At 34.7% G+C, this 20966-nt stretch overlaps 3 protein-coding genes across 3 annotated transcripts; 1 reads left to right on the forward strand and 2 right to left on the reverse strand.

Moving 5' to 3' along the window:
- Positions 1-5184: 5184 nt before the first annotated feature.
- Positions 5185-6049, reverse strand: BDR25DRAFT_340453 (uncharacterized protein; the record flags this gene model as incomplete). Its single annotated transcript, XM_033693503.1, has 3 exons — positions 5185-5538; positions 5595-5605; positions 5651-6049. The coding sequence occupies 3 exons, from the start codon at positions 6047-6049 to the stop codon at positions 5250-5252; spliced, it is 699 nt and encodes a 232-aa protein (XP_033551540.1). The 3' UTR covers positions 5185-5249.
- Positions 6050-6289: 240 nt separating this feature from the next.
- BDR25DRAFT_311142 (ubiquitin-domain-containing protein) lies at positions 6290-8152 on the forward strand (the record flags this gene model as incomplete). Its single annotated transcript, XM_033691213.1, has 5 exons — positions 6290-6512; positions 6568-7083; positions 7144-7178; positions 7261-7426; positions 7497-8152. The coding sequence occupies 5 exons, from the start codon at positions 6290-6292 to the stop codon at positions 8150-8152; spliced, it is 1596 nt and encodes a 531-aa protein (XP_033551541.1).
- A 1332-nt stretch (positions 8153-9484) lies between these two features.
- Positions 9485-10230, reverse strand: BDR25DRAFT_311143 (uncharacterized protein; the record flags this gene model as incomplete). Its single annotated transcript, XM_033691214.1, has 2 exons — positions 9485-10002; positions 10053-10230. The coding sequence occupies 2 exons, from the start codon at positions 10228-10230 to the stop codon at positions 9485-9487; spliced, it is 696 nt and encodes a 231-aa protein (XP_033551542.1).
- Positions 10231-20966: the final 10736 nt, after the last annotated feature.

Below are 20966 nucleotides of genomic sequence, written 5' to 3' on the forward strand. Positions count from 1 at the left end.
GCCCTTTATCTTACTATAATTACTACTAATATGTTATGTTTAGTTTCTTTATTAAAAAAAAAAAAATTTAATATTTTATAAGTTATTATTAACTTTTTTTTTTTTATAAGTTTAATGTTTCTAGTTGCAGTAGTTAGCTACTTTACATTTATAATCTTTAACTAGATAATGTAATATTAGGTAGTCTTTCTTTTTTACTACTTTTTACTAAAAGTAGTAAAACTTATAATTATTTTACTTATTACACTTTATCTATGCCTTCTATTTATAAGGAGGGGCTGTCTAATAAGTGTAATAGTTTGTAGTTTTGCAGGCTAAGGCTGTTTCTTACTATAGGCAACTATTATAGTTCTTTTTTTATGTAAGCTACTATCTTACTTAATGTTTATTATTCTAGTGTCTAACACAGTATTGTTATGTACACTAGTACTAGGGGTATAGACACTTATTAGGTTTATGTAATGTGTTAAGGGGACTTTCCTAGGTCTACTAAAGGTATTCCTTTGTTTGTACTAGCTGTATAAGGTGTTTTTTCTACTAGCAACTGTTAGTGCTATAAGTGCTGCTTCTGCAAAGAATATATTATCTATAGTTTTATTATATTACAAGAGCTTTTTTAAAGATTGCTAGGCTTAAAAGCAGTGTCTTTAGTTTTTTAGGCGCTAGTTATAGTACTTTAAACCTAGTAGGTTTACCTAGCTATTCTAGCTTTTAATCTTTAATCTTAGTAAAAAATTACTATTACTTTTCTTTATTTATAATGTTATATTTAACTTTAGCTATTCTTTATATAATGTTAAATGTTAAGTAGTTGTTACTAATGTTTATTTAGTAAAGTAAGACTATATAATTGCTTAGGTAGTTATGTTATAACCTACACTTTTAGCACTTGCATTTCTAAAACTGTTAGAAAAGCTCTCTTACTAAAGTACTAAGGGTTTAGTCTTAGAAAGGGAATTACTTTTCTTTTTTTTAAACATTTATAATGTATCCTTAGATTTAAGTCTTTTTTTTATATTTTTTAAAAATTATAAGGTCTTGCAACACTATGTTAAAGCTACTAAAATTTTAAATAACTACTTTTTAATACTGTTTAGGGCAGTTGTTTAAAGAGTAGTTTCTTTTATATTACTAGTAGAGTTTGTTGTCTAGTCTTTTTTATATTTTTTTATCTATAAGGCTATATTTAGCAGTAATAGCTTTTATTATTATAGTAGTATTTTTATTCTCCCCCTTTTAAAAGTTTAGGTAATTTTAGTAGAAATGTCCTACTTTTTTATAGTTTAGGCAGGCCTTGTCTTCTAGCTACTTTTATTATTCTTTTATTAAAAGCAGCTTATTATGTCCTAGAACTTAGCTCTTCTTAAAAGAAGGGCTTTATATATGCTTTATATAACTAAGGTCTATTAGTTTTTTATTATATTATAAAAGCTTTTTTTTCTTAGAAATAAACTCTAGTTTTTAGAAAGTTTCTTTTTATTTCTTTTTTTTTTTACACTTCTTATAGCAGTTGTTATAAGTTGTTACTTACATAATAAAATTTTTAAAAGTAGTTAGTTTTTTACTATGCATAAATTTATCTTTTACTATTTTACTTAATTTATTATAGAACATGCAGTAGAGAGCCTTCTAGTCTGTCTATCTATAGATAGCTAGCTGTTCTCTAAAGCATGCTGCATAGTTCTAGACTAGGCTAGTCCCTTATTTTATAGTATCTAGTTTATTAGCTGTAATCTTTTTTTTATTAAAAGTTTTATAAATAGCTGTTAAAGCTTTTTTAAAGTTTTTAATATTACTAAATATTTCTTTTATTTTAGAGGTAAGTGCTTTACTATTTACTTTAAAGTTTATTTAGTTATCTGCATAGGGTTAAAACTAAATTATAAAGGGGCCTTCTAGGTGTAGTCCTATCTAGGATATTATTTCTATGTTAGTCTAAAATGCTTTTTTATTATATTACATATAAAGATAGCATTTTATAAAGAATAGTTAAAGGTCCTTTAGTAATTCTTTAAAAGGCTTTAAAAGGGCTAGTCTTAAAGCTTTCTTAGCTATAATGCTTATTTTTTTAGATAAGATGTTTTAGACTTTTACTAACTCTACTTATAATTTATGTATTTAATAGGCTTAGTTAGTTGCTTCCTAAAGGCTTAAAGGTTTAAAAAAGTTTTATAATTTTACTACTTTTTAGTAAAGGTTAGTAATTTTTTTCTTAAGTTTTAGTAGTTTACCTACCTTATTACTAATCTGCTAGAGTTTTTTAATGTTGTCCTAGATTAAATTAATCTATTTTACTAGAACAGCTTTACTTTAGGTAGAAACTTTTATAGATCTTAATAGCGCAGTGTAGGCTATGTTAGAATCTAAATTATATTAAAAAGTTACTATACTTTTTAAAAGAGTAGTGTTTAATGTTATAATTCTTACTTTATAAAGCACTTAGGTCTTCTAGTGTTTCTAAGAGAAAAGTAGGACAGATAGTAGGGGCTAATCTAGTAAGGTGTACAGTCCTACGTACAGGCTATTAGGCTAATAGAGGCTTATATAGAATAACTAGATTATAGTTTACCCTATGTGCAGCAGTAGGGAGGCTAGGGTTAAACAGTCCTTTTAGACAGGGTTAGAGGTATATATAGTGTAAGATATATAAATAGTATTATAGCTCTTTAAAAAGCTAAATGCTACTTAGTTTATGTAAAGAATAAACTAAACATTAAACACGCCTTTTAAAGGTTATTTAATGTAGAAACTATATACATGTGCTAGGAACGCTAAGAGGAGTTAGTAGGAGTTTATAGAAGCCTGCTAAGAGGGGCTCCTATAAGCTCCCTTAGGCTCCCTAAACTCGCGGCCTGTTCTCCTATTAGACAGTGCATTCTTCCATAATCTTAGGTAGCTGCGCTGTCTCCGCGTCCTCTGATTAGTTTGTAAGCGAGCCCTGCCCCAAACCAGCTAGATTGTGGAGCACCGCTAGTGGGGTTACGCTAGTCCAACCGTAGACCGTAACAGAGCTTTAAGATTTTTACATATAACTTAAGTTACTTTATTCTTAATAACACTACTAATAATAACTCTGCAATTAACGCCTTAGCTATTAAATATAACTTTAACCTTTACTATTAACAACTATATTACACCTGCTATATAATTAACCTTACTACTTAATAAATTATATTTAGTAAAAATTATAAGGTGTTTAAAAACACAGAGAAGCATTTTAAAAAGAAGGAGGTGTTTCTTAACAAGTAGTGTAAGGCTAGCCCTTTAGGCGTTCTAATTAATGTTATCACCTCTATCTATACACTACAAGCCTACTAGCTTTTTAAACAGTGCTAGATAACCTACAACACTTAATTAAAGCTAGATTGTAAGGTTAAAACGCTAGAGATTATTAAACTAGTAAAAATAAAGTAAAACTTTTATTATAACTGTTTTACACATACACTTAAGCTTTATATGCTTTTTAATAAGTATATTAACTATAAGCTTGTTAAATATTATTGCTAGAGCCTTTATTAATGCTTCTAACTTAGTAATCTTAAGAAGCGCTAGTTTATTAAAGAAGATAGCCTTTTTACTAAAGATTAGGTAATAATTACAGAGTACTAAAAAATTCTATAGCCTTTTAAAAAGGCTACTACCTGTATAGAAGGCAGAGGCGTAGCTAGCATGTTAGGCGCTATCTAGGAGGTGCTCTTTACGCTTAATTAGCTTACAACTACTCTTAATAAGATGCTCTTTTAGTATAATAATATTAACTTTAATAATGTTAACACTTTAAAAGACTACATTTAAGCTACTTATAACATAGCTTATATTAAGATTATTAATTATATGCGTAAGTTAAAGAACGCCCTAGCTTATTACACTGCCTACTATCTCTACCTATATATAAAAAGTTACATAGATAAAGTGTAAGCAGTGCCTTTTAATTATAATAAGGAGCTTTATAAAGGACCTTATGTATATAAAGGCTAGCTAGACAACTGCCACCTTAGCTTTTAACACTTATAAGTAGAGTTTAAAGACGCTGCCTCTCCTATTAGTACTCTAAAGCCTCTGCTAAAGAAGGCACGTATAGGGCTAGCTAGGAGCTAGTTAGATTTTATAAGAGCTGCCTTATAAAGTAACAACGCCTGCCTAACTTATTGCTATAATAAGTTTAAGCGCTAAATAATTAAGTTACTTATACTAAAAAAGTCCCTGTTTACACGCAACCTAATTCTATACTAAATAAAAAAGGCTAACAAGTACTCTATCTTATTGCGCTTTGCTTTTATAATCCTTAGCATCCCTATAGCGGCTACTAATTATAAGAGGACCTTCTCTAAGCTAGGTAATTTGCTAGAGACAAGGCGTCTCTGCATAAAGGCAGACCTCCTCTCTGCCCTACAAAGCCTACGTAGTTAGAAGCGCCTTAGCTTAAAGCCTACAAAGTTAGCAAAAAGTCCACGTAGTAACGCTATCTCTTCTAAAGACCTAGAGACTATCTATAAGATATACAGCAGTTAATTTACTATGTAATCTATTAATTAAGTTAATTAAGTTAATTAAGTTAATTAAGTTAAGCCTTATTTATGCTATTAAGTTAATTAAGTTAATTAAAACGTGCTAGATCTGTTAATTAATTAAGCAATTCACCCTAACTTAATTAACTTGATTGTTGCCAACTCTGGTTGGAAGGGTGAGCGTTTGAAGGGACCGATTTCACAATGCTGCGAGGTTTGGATGATGTGATATTGACAAACCGTGTGCATTGTGGGGTCTGAAACTCCTGTTAAGGGATATGTTGAGTGCGATAAAGGGCCAGGGTGTATGGGCTTGGGTTGACGCAGGGTGGCTGCAGAGGGGGTGATCCCTCATCCTTGGTAGTGCTCACTCTGATACTTGACTATGAATTTAAGAACTAATAAGTGTACGTTCCAATGTGCTACTCCCTCTAGCACGCCATTTGCTGCGATGAGCTGGCGCTGGTGCATCGAACTGAGGAAGGTGGCTGCGAATGTCGCTAGGATAAGTGGGAAGGTTGCATATGAAGTGGCTACCCATTAAGTATAGTTAAAGCTTGATGAAACAATATAGTTGAGGTAGAGAAATCAATCGTTATATTAAATTATCGCTGATAAGCACACAAGCTAAGCTGTTCGATGCACATGCCAACCTCACCGACATTTCGTGACAGTTCTTCAGCTAGCTCTCGCCTCCTCAATGTCTCTCAAAAGAGCCACTTCCCCTCATAAACATGTACTTTAACGAAACCTCGATATCCATGCGTCCGGACTAGAGTACACTTCCAGCTCAAATGTCGTGGAAGTGTTGCTGTTAACTGAGTCCGTTCCTTCACAGCCATCTCCATCGGAAACAGCCGTACTTCCAGTGAGGCCGCTCGATATGGGTGTAGCCCGTTCAATCGTCTGAGGGATACCAGGTACTCCATCCAATTCGTCCTGCGATTGCAAGCTCCGTACTAGCTTTAAAAGCTCCTGGATCGCACCGTGATGCTCCACTGAAGCAGACGATGCCGCTTTGACGAGTCCGCTGTTGGAATGTTAGCGTACGTAGCACTCGAGGTTCATCTGAGCATATAGTCTTACAGTGTCCTCAGCTGCAAGAACATCAGAATATCAGTTTTGCTATGCTCTAGCCTCACCCTCAAGTCTCTTAAATTGTTCCTTTCCGATGAGACAAAGAACGGATACTTCATCTTGTCAAATACACCTCCGGTCAAGTACCCCTCCACTGCATCTAACCTTCGGCTCAACTCCTTCATCACGTTTGTGCACGACCCAAGCGCAATTTCAATATCCGTGGTTCGCGATGCATTTCTTGACCACAAGATCGGTCGTGTTGGGTTGGCGCGCGCTTCTTCTTTTGAGAGTGCATCGAGCCGCTCGATAACCCACGTCAACGATTCGATTTCATCCCGGATTTCGGTGAGCTCGGCAGGCGCATCTTTGGTGTCATCGACAATTTGTTTCGCCTTCTTTCCGACTTTCGCGGCGAGTCCTAGGACTGTGATGAGGGACGCTGAGAAAGATAGAGGGTCCATTCTAGAAAGAAAATAACTAAACAAAATTTTAAATGGAAGCCTCATATGCGGCTTTTTCGATATTTGTACAGGCGAGGCTGCGGTGCGCCTCACCACTTGTGGTGGCGAAGCTCAGCTGGGTTGAACACGAGTGGCTTAGCAGCCTCGTGAATGGGCGACTACAAGTACACTTTGCATGGCACCTACCCATTTCAACCACTCTCTTGAGGTATTTCTCTTTTCGTTTCCCGCTGGTGCAAAATGACCGCTCGTTGGACCCCTGTCCATCGCGTCAAGGACGATGCAATTTATCTTGACGACTTTGAACTTTCTTTTCATCGCACACTACGTGTACCGGATAACCATGACTCCTCAAAACTGCCTCCTTCGCTTGGTCGATTCCCGCTTTGCAATGCAGTAGACTATGCAAAGAATCTGCCAGAGGAGATGGCGAAAAAGGGAGGTGTCTTTCTACCCATGTATCGTAAGCAACCTCCAATCTTCCAACAATCCAAGACACCAATTCCAACCGAGTATAGAACGAGAAGCTATGTGGATTAAATTCGTTTCCAAAAAGCCCTATGCTGTGCAACTCTTTGTCGGTGGCATAAATGCTGTCTCTGGAATCCCCCTTGTCTCTCTCTCGGGTGATCATTCCCCATCTCTGCCAAGTTCTTCAATTGGAGATCAGGATTACATGGTTATCCCCGAGCAAAACTGGATAGACGGGATTGCCACTGCCCCAGGTGTTGTGCGTCAGTTCGTCGCGATGCCGTCTGGCAGCGGTTACTCTGTTGAAGTACAGGCCACCGGGAAGGAGGAATTTGCCGGAATGTTGTTCTCGGTAACACCAAGGATGGAGCCGAGCGTGAGCGGTGGATATCACCGAAGAGTGAGAGATATTAAGTTAAAAGTGACGGCGCTGGGTGGGAGGACGTTTACGATCCCAGCGTCTCTGAAGGATACTGTGGATGATGTCAAGTTCACCATTCAGGAGAAAGAGGGGATTCGTCCGGCTCAGTGTGAACTTAAACTGTTTGGCCGCCCACTCGAGGGTAAGTCTCTCCTTCTCGTCTTGCCTCTAATGGTGGAAATTAACAGGTGTGTTAAATTAGGATATCGAACACTAGAAAGCTACAACATTGAAGCAGTAAGCTCCTTCCCGATCCCAACTATCGTTGAAATAGAGGTTCTAATGGGCAAAGGACACAACTCTCTATCTCACCCTCAAGCTCCGTGGAGGTATGAAAATCTACATCAAAACGCTAACCGGCAAAACTATCGAAATCCATTGCGAGTCATCTGACACCACCGACAACATCAAGTCCAAAATCCAGGATAAAGAAGGGATTCCTCCGGATCAGCAACGCCTCATATTTGTTGGAAAACAATTAGAAGGTACCACCTCAACTCACTCCAACCCCAGCATGATGATATCATGAGCGCAGTGCTGATGGAGCTGTTCCAGATGGTAGAACGGTGAGCGACTATAACATCCAACATGAATCAACGGTACACCTCGTCCTGCGGCTCCGCGGCGGCGGCGAGGCTCCCAAAGACTTATTCGAAAACCATGAAATGGGCATTGCAGCTGGCGGCCGCATCGACCAGGTCATCGAAGCCGACTCCCAAATCCATCAGTGGGACAGTTCCCAAACAAAATGGTTCAATGTCCAAATCCTTAACTCCTCTAAATTCAGGGAAGTAACGGGATTGCGTGCTCCGGAAACGCCTGCAAATGCGCGACTGTACGCAGAACATGGGTATCCTTTTTATGAGCTTTGGGGGGAAGAGGATAAGAAAGCTGTTGCCGGAGATTTTAAAGGCATAAAATCCATAGGCCAGATTGACCGCGTAGTTGAGGCCCCATTGAAGCTCAAAAACATCATCAAAATTGGGCGCAAGATCTGGGAATCCAAAGCCAGCCCATCTGGGGCTGAGAGGAAAGGAGGGCTGAGGGGATTGTTCACAAGACGTGGAAGGAGTGCCTCAGCGTCACCAGCACCGAGCTCTTCTCCGAATTCTCCGGTCTTGACCCCAGAGTCTGAGGTTTCCTTTTTTCAAGATAGTAGGGGCTTGCCCGAGTTTAAGAGTTTGGCGGAGTTTGAAAGATATTTGGCCTAAAGGATAAGGCCACCGGGAGAGGCTTGGGGGGCTTGTTTCTTTTGATACCCCGCATTCTGTATTTATGTAACTGACTCTCTCATGGTTTCCGGGTTCGGAATAGTAACGATTTATTGCACGGTAGTTCAACAGGTCGCGTTGTCTGGTAGCGGCATCCGGGGGGTCTTCTGGTTAGATAAAGTGTGACGGCTTAGGTGAGTATACTGAGCAGCTACGATGGCTGTACAGAGTTATTTCCTTTTGTAGGGAAGCAGGTGCCGCCGCACAGGCTCGGAAGGCCGTATACAAAAAGACACTCGATAGCATTTTCAGAAGAATCAATACAATTCTCCAAATAACTTCCCTGTACGCAACACAGCATAAAGGATGACTAATTAAGCACTATACCGCGGACATATTATTGCAATACCCAAGCTCGTGGACTTACTTTCCATAAGCGCCGCTATAATACCGAAATCACCGGGAGTAAGATGTGTTCATTTAGTAGCTCCAAGCCCTAGTCACTCAGCGCTGTTGCCTCTCTCAATGCTCCTCCACCCCCTAACCTATTGTCCGGTTTGGAGATACATTCTCAGACAAGGATTTCGCTGCACGTATTCCGCAACATGAATTCCAAACTCTGAATTTACGGTGACGCAACTCCACCACTGAATCATCGGGATGATGGCACTTGCTTTCAGCACCAATTTTGAATAGGACACTATTTCAGCCAGAAGTCAGGCGAAGTGAATAAACCGAAGTCTGTACTCGCAAAAAGAGGCTCAAGCACAACCTCTCCAGTAGTCTCTTCTCGTCAAGGGCCTGCATCTAAGATACGAGAAAACAAGTGGAACTGTACATTGAAACTCAGCCGATACTCCACTACCAAAGCTATCGTAATACCAACCATAGGCAGTGTCTTGGGCGCAGACTACACAAGTATCCATAGGGAGCATAGCCGATATACACCAAGCCCACGGTAAGAGGAGCGTACTTGATTTTGGCCAGCATTTGACCAATACTCCGCACATAAGGGACCGTATTCCGGAACCGTTCGGCTCGAGAGTCTTCTTCTTTAGCTATTCGGCATCAGCCGACTTTAACATGTTAATGCGGTAAGAAGGATGAACAAGAGGACTGGAATGTTTTCGCTGTAGCTTCCAAACTAAAAGCGAATACTATAAGCACAGAAGCTGATTCAGACCGCCTAGATCTTGTTTTGAACCGCCTGTCAAGGCCAGGTGAATAGTGAGATGTTACACAAGCTATGGGGTATTCCAAATACGGTCTTGACTGAAAGAGACTACGAGCCTCGGCCCAACCTTTTCAACTTCCCGTTACATCGACTCCAACCTACTCAACCAGAACTATAGCCTTGGATACAACAGAGAGTGCATTAGCGATAGTATTCCTGGCCGGGTCTGCTAGGAATCGCTTGTTCATTATTAGTGCTTCCGTTACACTCGAACCTTGGTCAAAAGGAGGGGAAAAGAACTGGGCAACCGCAGGATAGAGGCACAACTGGGCATGCTTCGTCTTGCATTGCGACGCCAATAGTGGTGTACCATCAACGCCTTCGGCTTCCATGTATCCTCTGTCGAATGGCATCCCGGGTGGGAAGAAAAGGATGTGATAGTCTAGGGGGCTGACGAGGAGCTGCATTTTGAGTTTGATCGCGCGGCTGCATAGATATCTGAGGTCGCTGAAACTCAGGACATCAAATCCAGGAGCTTTTGTTGACTGGAGAGCCTCTTCGATCTTCCTTGCTACTTTGCTGGCCTTCTCAGGGATTGCGTGCTTCTGGATATGCTCTTCACCGATGAACAACCTCACAGCAAGCGAGTCTAATCGCCTAACTTCTGGAAGACCATCTGTATGCTGTGAGCTTCTATAGCTTTGATCCTAGTGAGCACGAGCCTACCAGCATTTCCGATGATTCGATAAAGATGGATAAGCATCTCGGAGTGCTGACCTTCCAGGATCAATTCACCATCGGCGAATATGAAGGAGCATAGTAGGCGTGCTACAAGGGCGATCCCAACGCACACTACTCTGTCCAGGGTGAGACTGCAGCCGGTAGTAAGGTCAAGGGCGGACATGTCACTAAAGGCGCATCTAAGCAGGCAGTTAGTTTTCTGTCCAGTTTATGTTATCAAAAAGCTTACCTTAACCTCCAGAAAGCTAGTTAAGCGCCTCCCTTATACACAGTTGTGTTTGAATGAAGATTAGAATAATAGACTTAGATAACAGCACAAAGTCTAACAATTTAGAACATTAGAAGTATTAGAAACACTAACAGTTTAATAGGTTTTAAGATAGATTTAAGGATAACAAATTATAGAAGATGTGTTTTAAAAAGAAATTAAGTAGTAATTATCCTAACACTAACAGAACGCTATTTGCTCTAAACTAAACTTACAGTTAGTAAACACTATATTTAGACTGCTTCTAGTCTCTAAGAAATACTTTAAGACTTAAAGAGCTGTTATTAAACTTAAGCTTTAGGATCTAAAAGTGCTTTTTATCTTCTAAGATTTAAGATTTTGTTAATGTAAAAGACGCTAGCTTAAGATGTCTTAGTGCACTATTAACGTCTCTCTAGAATAAGTAAGTTAAACTAAGTTTATCTCTATTATACAGTAGCTGCTTAATATCTACTAGTATTAACTCTAGGCAGTTTAGGATATTGCTAATATTTAGAATAATACTACTATTAAATAGGATCTTATATGTGCTTTTAACATGCTTACAGGGCTTAAGACAGCTAAAAAAAAATCTTTTATATAAGTTACATTACTTAAAATGTTACTAGAGATAAAAGCTACATATAATAGCTTTAAGTTATTCTTATTACCTAGATGTAAAGCATTAAGTTATGTTTCTATTAAAAATAGTGTTATAAAAAAGTTACACATGATCTTCTTAATCTACTAACGTACTTCATGGGCGAGTTGCTCACACACCTAAGTCGCTTACTTTTGCCAAGACCCTACTAAACTACTCTTCCTACACTAATGCATTCCCCACAACACTACTTAGACGCGCTAAAAGAATGTTAGATACAGCTTACGCTTTAAGCTTTTAAATAAGACATAAAACTTTTAAAGAAATGTGCTGTAGCTATATATAGAGTTTTATAAAAGATAATAAATAACTATAGCACTAGACAACTTTTACAAGCTAATTCTACAGCTAAATTATAAAGGCTAGGTAATAAAAAGGAGCAGGTAATTGTTAAGACTATACTTAAGCTATATGCGTAAGGAATTTCCTCTTAGATAGCATTTATAGCTAATATAGCTAATTCTTTGCGCGCTAAGTGTAATCTAGGCTATGTTTACATAAACTAGCCTAGTATATTTATAAAGCGTTATTTAGAGCTTAAAGTAACATTTAAGCGTAAGTATAACTATAAGAGAGCCCTCTATAAGAGTCTTAGAGTAATTTAGGGCAGGTTTAGCCTTATAAAGAATATTAAAGCTAAGTATAGCATCTAGGATAATAACACGTACAACTTTAGCAAGATAAAGTTTATAATTAGCTAGATATCTCTTAACTATACTTACACTTAAAACTTTACTTTAAGCTCTAAATAACGCTTTATAAACGTACTAGGCTAGTTTATGTAAACATAGCCTAGATTACACTTAGCGCGCAAAGAATTAGCTATATTAGCTATAAATGCTATCTAAGGGGAAATTCCTTGCGCATATAGCTTAAGTATAGTTTTAATAATCACCTGCTCCTTTTTATTACCTAGCCTTTATAATTTAGCTGTAGAATTAGCTTATAAAGGTTATCTAGTGCTGTAGTTATTTATTGTCTTTTATAAAACTCTGCACATAGCTACAGCACATTTTTTTAAGAGTTTTATGTCTTATTTAAAAGCTTAGAGCGTAAGCTGTATCTAACATTCTTTTAGCGCGTCTAAGTAGTGTTGTAGGGAATGCATTAGTGTAGAAAGGGTAGTTTAGTAGGGTCTTAGCAAAAGTAAGCAACTTAGGTGTGTGAGCAACTCGCCTATGAAGTACGTTAGTAATTATAGAAGATGCTGTTCTATAATATTATATAGCGTCTTAGTTTAATAACTAGGTTACATTAAACTTATTGTCCCCTTTAGTAAATTATGTATTCTTAGTATCTAGCTTAAAGGCTATACAAGCGTTTTCTAGCATTATCCTAGACACAATTTAATAATAGGTTTTATTTAAAAATAACATTAAAAATATAGAAAAAGGGCAGGGCCTAATTTTAAAACTTAAAGATGTTCTATTTTTAGTCTCTTCTTAAGGTCTAGAAATAGGATTAAGAGCGCCTTCTTTATTTAGCGCGCTAGAAGGGAAACTAGATTAAAGAATTGCTACATAGAAGTAAAAAAAGTTAATTTCTACCTACATAAACTTAACAGCAATAAATTATGTAAGACAATGCTACTTGCAAAGAAGAAGTATAGAAAGAGTGTATTAGAGAAGAAATAGCATGTCTAATAACAGAAATATATAACATTAGCCTTAAACTAGAGGGGTCTAATTTTAGAACTACAAGACTTTAAACTAAATTGTTATTATAGACGCAGCCTAGGTCCTAGAATTAGTACCTTCCCTCCTCTAGCCTACACTATAGAGAGCTATTTAAGGTGGTAGGCCTCCTAACATACACAACCCTAGGCTTAATGTAACGGCGCAGGCAAGACAATGGGTCCGAATGCGGAGGGAATCCACTTAGAGGCATATGGGAGTGCGTGGGGACTCTGAACCTAGGAATGCCATTAACACCTTGTTACAATCCTTACTCCGGCGAAATGGTATTTTCGGGAGTACGTCGGCCTATAGGGGTATGTTAGCGAAAGGGGAAGGACTTAGTTGGATCGGGTGTACAGTCCGTCGAGCAGAGTACAGGATGGTACGGGGTGGAGAAGGCAGGTTGTGGTTTGTCCTGGCAGCCGTATGGGGGGCTGGCAAACCTGATCTGTAAGGATAGGAGTGGAGGTATATATAGTGCAAGATATACAAGGCAACACTGTTCTCTTTGTAAAAGTTTAAGTGTCTCTTAGTTTATTAAGCAGTAAAGACTTAAATAATAAACTTAATAGTAATCACAACCTTCTAACTATAGTTGTGATTAGGGCTATATACATAGGTTTGCATGCTTTGCATGCCTGCATGCTAGTTCTAAAGCTACCTGCATAGCCTGCAAGCCTGCAAGCCTATATGTCTTATTAGATAATGCACTTAGCAAGGCCTTTCTCTAAAAGCTAGAGCTATTCCTTATCTGTCCTGTCACGTGACTCGCTTAGCGCAGGGCTAAGCGTCTTCTATCTAACGTTGTTTAGGCTGTGTGGGACAGCTAGTTAGTTTATTACAGTCTAACTATTAGCTGTAACACGCAGGCTTCCCTTTTAGTTAGCGTCCTTACTGTTACGTTCTTTCTATTATAAGTGTTAGGTTTTCTTTTTAGCTAGTGCGTTCCCCTTTCTAAAAGCTAGTCTTATGTTAATTTTTTTTAACTATGCCTTACTAGGCTTTTTATTTGTCTGCTGTTGTTTGTTGCCTTTGTACTATAGCCTATCTTAATCCTCTTTATTATACAAAGATGTGTCTGTGTAGTGCTTGTTGTTTAAGCAGGTCCTCTTACATAATGTTCTTATTATTAAATAAGTGTGTTAAGTGTGTGCAAAAGAGCAGCTATTATAACGCCTTTATGTTAGATGCAGCTTAGGATTAGTTAAAGTGTAAGCGCAAGAGGTTATTAGCAGAGGCAGAGGTGGCCTAAAAGGACAGAATGCGTAAAAAGGAGGAATTAGTAAAATGTTTTTAATTAATTATTTCTTATAAAAAGAGAATTTAAAAGTAGTTAAAGATATTAGAGGATTAAAGAGTAAAGTATTTAAAAAGAGACCTTTTATTACTAGATAAGCTTAAAGCGCTTAAAGCAGAAGCAGCAGGTCTTCTTTCTCCTTAGCCTATGTTAAAGGGTTGCAGTCTTCCTACATCGCAGCTAGCTAATGCTGCTGCAGTTTTAACTAATAATAGTGTTTTCTAGTCTAGAGAGCTTTCTCTAGAGTAGTTTTATTTAGAAAGGACTCTAGGTATTTGCAAAAGGCCTAAGGAGCGTTTAACAGGCTTTTAATAAGTTTTTATGTGTTTTTACTAGTAAGCTATTCTTTTTATTTTACTAAGTATTTATTTCTTTTATAGTCTAAGATTCTTTCTACTTTATATTCTTTTTCTTTTTCTTTCTATCTAGTAGTTATAAGTAGAATAACCTTAAGCACAAGTTTAAGTTTAGAGACATAGAACTAGAGGTGTATTTACATGTCTTTTAAAAGTTTAAGTTTATAAATACTAAGGTGTGTTTATATTACTTAGTATAGTCTTATGCGTTTTTCTGCTAACTTCCTAAAAAGTTATAGTGTCTTAAGATCCTTTATGTCTAGATATACATAATTATTAAAGTGTATTTTTAGTGCTAGTTTCTATTTTTTATCTACTGTTTTTCTTATATTTTCTTAAGCTAATTAGTTTTCTCTAGTAAGTTTTTAGTGTAATTCTAGAAGTCTAGTTGTGTAATCTATTACTTCTAAAGAGTTAGTTAGTTGTAAGCTGTAGAGCTTATATTATAGAGGGTATCTAAAATTAGCTTTATATAGGGTTTCTTTAGTAGTAGCTAATTCTATAGTATTAATAATAAATTATGCTATTAGTAACTATCCTGCCTAATCTATCTATTTATAAAAGATGTATTTATACAAAAACTTTTTTACTTTTATATTTACTCTTTCTATTTATCTATTTATTTATAGGTAATAAGCAGTAGAGAGTTTATAGTTAATTTTAAAGTGCTTAACTAAGGCTATTTAAAACTTACTAGTAAATAATTTATTATAGTTAAAAATAATAATTTGAGAGTAGCTATAAGTAGTAAAGACATTCTTTTTTAGTTTAAACATAAATTTTTTTGCTGTTATGCTTTTTTCTAACAGCTATAAGTAGACAAATTTAGTAGTTTTATTAATAACTTATGTAATTATATTGCATAACCTTTTAGTGCTAGGTTCTTATAATAGTAGTAGCCTAGTAATAAAATCTATAGTTATTATAGTCTATAGTTAGCTTAGTGCCTTAATTAGTTAGAGTAATCTGTAAGGTTTATAATGTTAGAAGTTATTTTTATTGTAGGTGTTACATTTTTGTAAGACTTTAGTACACAGGTTTTTTAATTAAGGTACTTTTTAAAGTATAGTAGTTTTAATTTTCTTTTGTAGTAATCTAATTCTTAGGTGTCTAAATATAAAGGCTTTATAGTATTCTCTTATTAGGTTTTTCTATCCTTGTTTAACTATTATAAAAAAATATAGTAGTTTTTTCTAGTTAGGTCTTTTATAGACTAGTTTTTCTAGAGTTTCCTTAAAAATTAAAAATTTCTTAAAGTTTTCTTTATTAGCCTTAAAGTAGTCTGCGCGCCTACTTAAGGTGTTAGCCTATTAGTTGCTGCTTCTTACTACATGTTTAATAATAAAGTTAAACTAGGCTAGTTTTATAGCTTATTATACATGCATAGGTAAAAGTTTCTTAGTAGTAAAAAAAGTAATAAGATTTATGTAGTTAGTAAGAATTATAAATTATTATCTAAAGCCTTAAAGCTTAACTTTCTAGTTTCTGCATATGTTAACTATAGCTTTTAATTCTTTATCTAAGATAGTATATTTTTGTTCTAGTAGCGTAAACTTTACTAAGTAGTAGGCTACTAGGTGCTACTAGCTATTTTCTTATTTTTAGAAGAGTGCTGCTTCTTCTGCTTTTAAGAAGGCGTCTATGTGTACTTTTGTTTTTAGTGTAGAGTTATACATTCTAAAGACAAGGTAACTTGTTACTACCTATTTTAGTTTCTAAAAGGCTTCTTTTATCTCTGCTGTCTATTAGAATTTTTAAGTTACTTTTTTTTTTAAAGTAGTGTCTGTAAGGGGAAGTGCAACTTTTAAGTAGTCCTTAATTATTCTTTATACGTAGCTAGTAAGGCCTAGAAATCCTTTAATCTCTATTACTATTATTAGTGTTAGCTAATTAAGTACTTTATTTACTTTAGTAAAGTCTATCTTTATTTCTTCTTTATTAATAATAAATTCTAAGTATTTAGTTTTTTATATGTTAAATTTATATTTTTCTAGTTATAGATAAAGTCTATATTATTAGAGTTAGTTAAGTATAAGTTTTACTTTAGATATGTAGTCTACTCTGTCTTTTTTAGTATATATTAGAATGTTATCTAGGTATACAAGTATAAATATATCTAAGTAGGGGTTAAGTGCAGTGTTAATAACTCTTTAAAAAGTTGCTAAGGCATTAGTAAGTCTAAATAGTATAATAAAAAGTTTATATAGTCTTTTTAAGGTTTAAAAGGCTGTTATCTATTTATATCTTTTCTTAATCCTTATTTTATTAAATCTATCTTAGACGTTAAACTTAGTAAAGTGTTTAGTTCCTTTAAGTTAGTTTATAATGTTTTAAATAATTAGTAGAGGGTATTAGTCCTTAATAGTATTATTATTTAAAGTTTAGTAGTCCTAGCATACTCTTACTTTACTGTTCTTTTTCTTTGTAAAAACTATAGCTAATGCAACTAGGCTATTGCTTTTCTTAATATGTTCTTAAGCTAACATCCTGTCTACATATTCTTACAAAGCGTCCTTTTAAGCTTTTATTAGAGGTTGTAGCTTATAAGCTTTTAGCTATAGGTTTAGTTTAAAGTTAATAGTGTAGTTCTAGGGCTAATGTAGTAGCAGTTCTCCTAGGTCTTCTAAGGGTTTAAATATATTTTTGTAATCTTAGTATTCTTCTAGTAGTTTATTTGTTTTTTAGGCTATCTAGTAGATTCTAACCTAATTAAGGTCTTATTCTTTTTTAAATTTTTTAAAGAAAATTTCTTTTAGTTCTTCTTTTATTAGGTAGACAGCCTAAGCTTCTAGTTCCTAGTAGGGGAACATTTTTAGCTTTTATTAATAGGTCCTTTTAAAGTCTCTAAAAAGTACTAATTGTATTGCTTTTATGTTGTCTCTATTAGTTAAAGACATAGTTTGCTAGTTAATTGCTAGGTTATGCTTATAAAGCTAGTTATAGCCTAATATTGCTTAGTATTTGCCTCTAAGCAGCAGTATGTTAAAAGATATCTAGTCCTTAGTTCTTTTAGCTTTAGTAATAAGTTCTTTTATCTTAAGTTAGATTTATCTTACTTTGTATTCTATTAACAAGGCGTTAGCTAGGGATACTCTAAAGGGATTTTTCTTTGCTCTAAAAGGTATATTATTTTAGTTAACTTATCTTAAGTTAATTACTGTAAATGTGCATCTACTGTTAATTAAGGCAAGTTCTTCCTATTTCTAACCTAGTTATTAGAGAGTAATTTTAGTTATTAGGCTTTAACTTAGTTCTTATCCTGCTGCAATAAGGACGCAGAGCTTATAAAGTGTTTCTTTATAATTTATTCTATTATCTTCTTTAACATTTTTAGCTATGTTTTTATATTCTTTAATTTAATCTAATTATAATTTATATTCTTAGTGTCCTAGTATTATGCATTTTAGTATAGTGCACTAGGCGTCTTTTATTTTATAGTAGTATAGCGTCTAGTTATTTTGTTAGTGTGCCCTTTATTAAAAATAATAGAATGTACATGTTAATTTATTGTTACATTCTGTCTATAGTTCTTGTTTATAGTTTATGCTGTTTTAGCAATAGAGGCAGTGTAGTGTTTTGCAGGTAAATGTTATGCCTATTAGTGTATTAGTCTTAGGTGCGCTTTCTTGTGTTCTGTGTAGCCACTAGCTAGCCTTATGCTTAGTTAGCTAGTGTTTAATGCAATACTTATTACTGCACAGGTACTAGGTATAAGGACATTCCCTAAGATTGTTTTATACTAGTATTAGCTAAACTTGTGTTTACCTAGGGTATTCTTTAGTTCTAATAATTTATAACAAGTAACTTTAGTAGGTACATTAAAACTTATTATGTTGCTTACTTCTATAGAGAATGCAGTATCTTTTATCTTGTTAGGTTTCTAAGTCTTTGCAAGTAATAGCTAGTGCAGGGGGGGGAGTGTTAGCTTACTCTTAATATAGCTTAGGTGTTATTAGTAGCGTGCACTACTAGTTAAAGCTTTCTTCTTTATTAAGAATTTTCTTAAACATTTTTTATTATTTTTTTTTATTTATAACTGCGTAATGTGTCTTAGCAATTTTTTTTAGTATACTATAAATTTTAGCATTATTATTAATGTGTACTTTGTACATTAACTTTTTATAGTCTTTTTAATAGTGTGTGTTGCTGCATTTTTAGCAGTCTTTATAAGTAAATTAGTATTTAAGCTCTTAAGCAGAAATTCTTGTTATTAGTTATTCTAAGAAAAAATTTTTTTTCCTTTCTTTAACATTTGCAACGTATGTTGTAGCTTAGGTATAGCCTTACTATCTTTTATAAGTAGCAGCTTATTTTAGTGCTTTAAAGACTTTATTATTATTTTTTACCTTAACTTTCTAGTATTCTATAGGGCATCCCTTAGATTTATAATTGTCTCTATATTACTAGTAGAAGCATTTATCTAATCTTTCTAGAATTTCTAGTCCTGTTAGGCCTTATACTATGTGCATTACTTTTATAGTTACTCTACTATTTTTATTCTTTAGTTGTTTAGAGTCTAGGCATTTTTAATAAAAGTAACCTACTTTTTTATAGTTAAGGCATGCCTTCTTTTTAAGCTATTTTTTTTATTTTTTGTTTAAAAGTAGCCTTATACTTTTAGAGGTATTACTCTTTTTTTTTAGAGAAGCTACGCGTATGTTTAGCGTAACTAAAGTCTATAAGTTTAGTGTTAGCTTATAAAGTTTCTTTTTTTTTCTAAAACTAATTAGGTTTTTTAGTTGTCTAGCCTTTTTTTTTTTACTATAGTGTTTAGCATGTCTTTTATTATAAGTAAGTGCTTTTTTAACATAATTTTTAAAGCTTTTAAGCTTTTTAGTGTAAATAAATTTGTTTTTAATAGTGTCTAAAAGCCCTTTATAGAATATTTATTTTATAGCTTTTTTATTTGTCTATCTGCAGATAGCTAGCAGCTCTCTAAAGCAGGCTGCGTATTGTTAGACAGAGCTGTTGCCCTATTAGAGAGCGTTTATCTTATTAACTACTTTTTTTTTTTATTAACTAGCCTATAAATCACAGTTAGGGCTGCTTTAAATAATTTAATATTATTAAAGATTTTTTATATTTTTAGTAGTAAAGGTTTACTATTAGCTTTGTAGTTTATCTAGTTATTAGCGTAAAGTTAAAACTAAATAGTAGGTAACCCTTTTAAATATAGGCTTATTTAAGAGATTATTTCTTTATCTATTCTAAAAGCACCTTTATTATATTACATATAAAGGTAGCATTTAGTAAAGAAAGGCTTTAGATCTTTAGCAGAGCTGTTAAATGCTTTAGAGGGGGCTAGGCGTAAAGTTTTTTTAAATTTAATGCTAGTTTTTTCTTAAGTAATGTTTCTAAGGTTTGCTACTTCTAGCTAGAGGGCTTAGATTTAATAAACATTTAAGGGTCCTTATTATGCTTATAGCTAAAGGTGCTGTTTAAGCTGTTTAAGCTTATTTTAGAGGTAAAGTATTTACTAATTCTGTGCTTTCTTAGTTACTGTAGGAGTCTAGCTAGTGCTAGCAGCTAAAGCACCTGTCATGCTAATGTCTAAGGTGGTAGTAGCTATACTTTGCAGGGGGTAGTAATTACTGTTACAATTCTTACTCTAGCGAAATAGTATTTTTAGGAGTACGTTAGCCTATAGGGGTATGTTAGCAAAAGGGGAAGGACTTAGCTAGATCAGGTGTACAGTCCGTCAAGCAGAGTACAGGATAGTACGGGGTGGAGAAGGCAGGTTGTGGTTTGTCCTGGCAGCTGTATGGGGGGCTGGCAAACCTGATCCGTAAGGATAGGAGTGGAGGTATATATAGTGCAAGATATACAAGGCGACACTGTCCTCTTTATAAAGGTTTAAGTGTCTCTTAGTTTATTAAGTAGTAAAGACTTAAATAATAAACTTAATAGTAATCACAACCTTCTAACTATAGTTGTGATCAGGGCTATATACATAGGTTTGCATGCTTTGCATGCCTGCATGCTGGTTCCAAAGCTACCTGCATAGCCTGCAAGCCTGCAAGCCTATATGTCTTATTAGATAATGCACTCGGCGAGGCCTTTCTCTAAAAGCCAGAGCCATTCCTCATCTGTCCTGTCACGTGACTCGCTCAGCGCGGGGCTAAGCGTCTTCCATCCGACGTCGTTCGGGCTGTGTGGGACAGCCAGTTGGTTCATTACGGTCTGACTGTTGGCCGTAACACACCTATAGGCCTTGTACAAAAGGATATTAGAAAACTGCTAAGCTAGCTATAAAAGCAAGGTGCAACTAAATACATAAGAGAATAAAAGTAACTGCAGAGGACTAGGTTAAGTTATAGTTAGAGCTAATATAAGAACTCTTTAGATAGAATCTAAGCAACCTAAGATAGAATAATTTATAGAATTATTACACTACTTTTTTTTTATAAGCTAATAGTTCTTATCTATAGTGCATAAAAAATATTTAGAACTAATTTAAAACTAATTTAAATAAGATATAATAAGTATAACTATCTTAACTAAAATTTCTTATTACTAAGAAATAAACTAAAAACTTAATACTAATATAATGCCTTTATTATAATGTTTTTATTTAGTAGTAACTAGTAGTGTAGTTATTATTAATATAGCAAATTTATTATTTATAGTAATAAGTGTTTACTTACCTTACTTATATAGTTTAG

Source organism: Lindgomyces ingoldianus, assembly GCF_010093535.1.
Source record: "Lindgomyces ingoldianus strain ATCC 200398 unplaced genomic scaffold BDR25scaffold_6, whole genome shotgun sequence".
NCBI classification, from domain to species: Eukaryota; Fungi; Ascomycota; class Dothideomycetes; order Pleosporales; family Lindgomycetaceae; genus Lindgomyces; species Lindgomyces ingoldianus.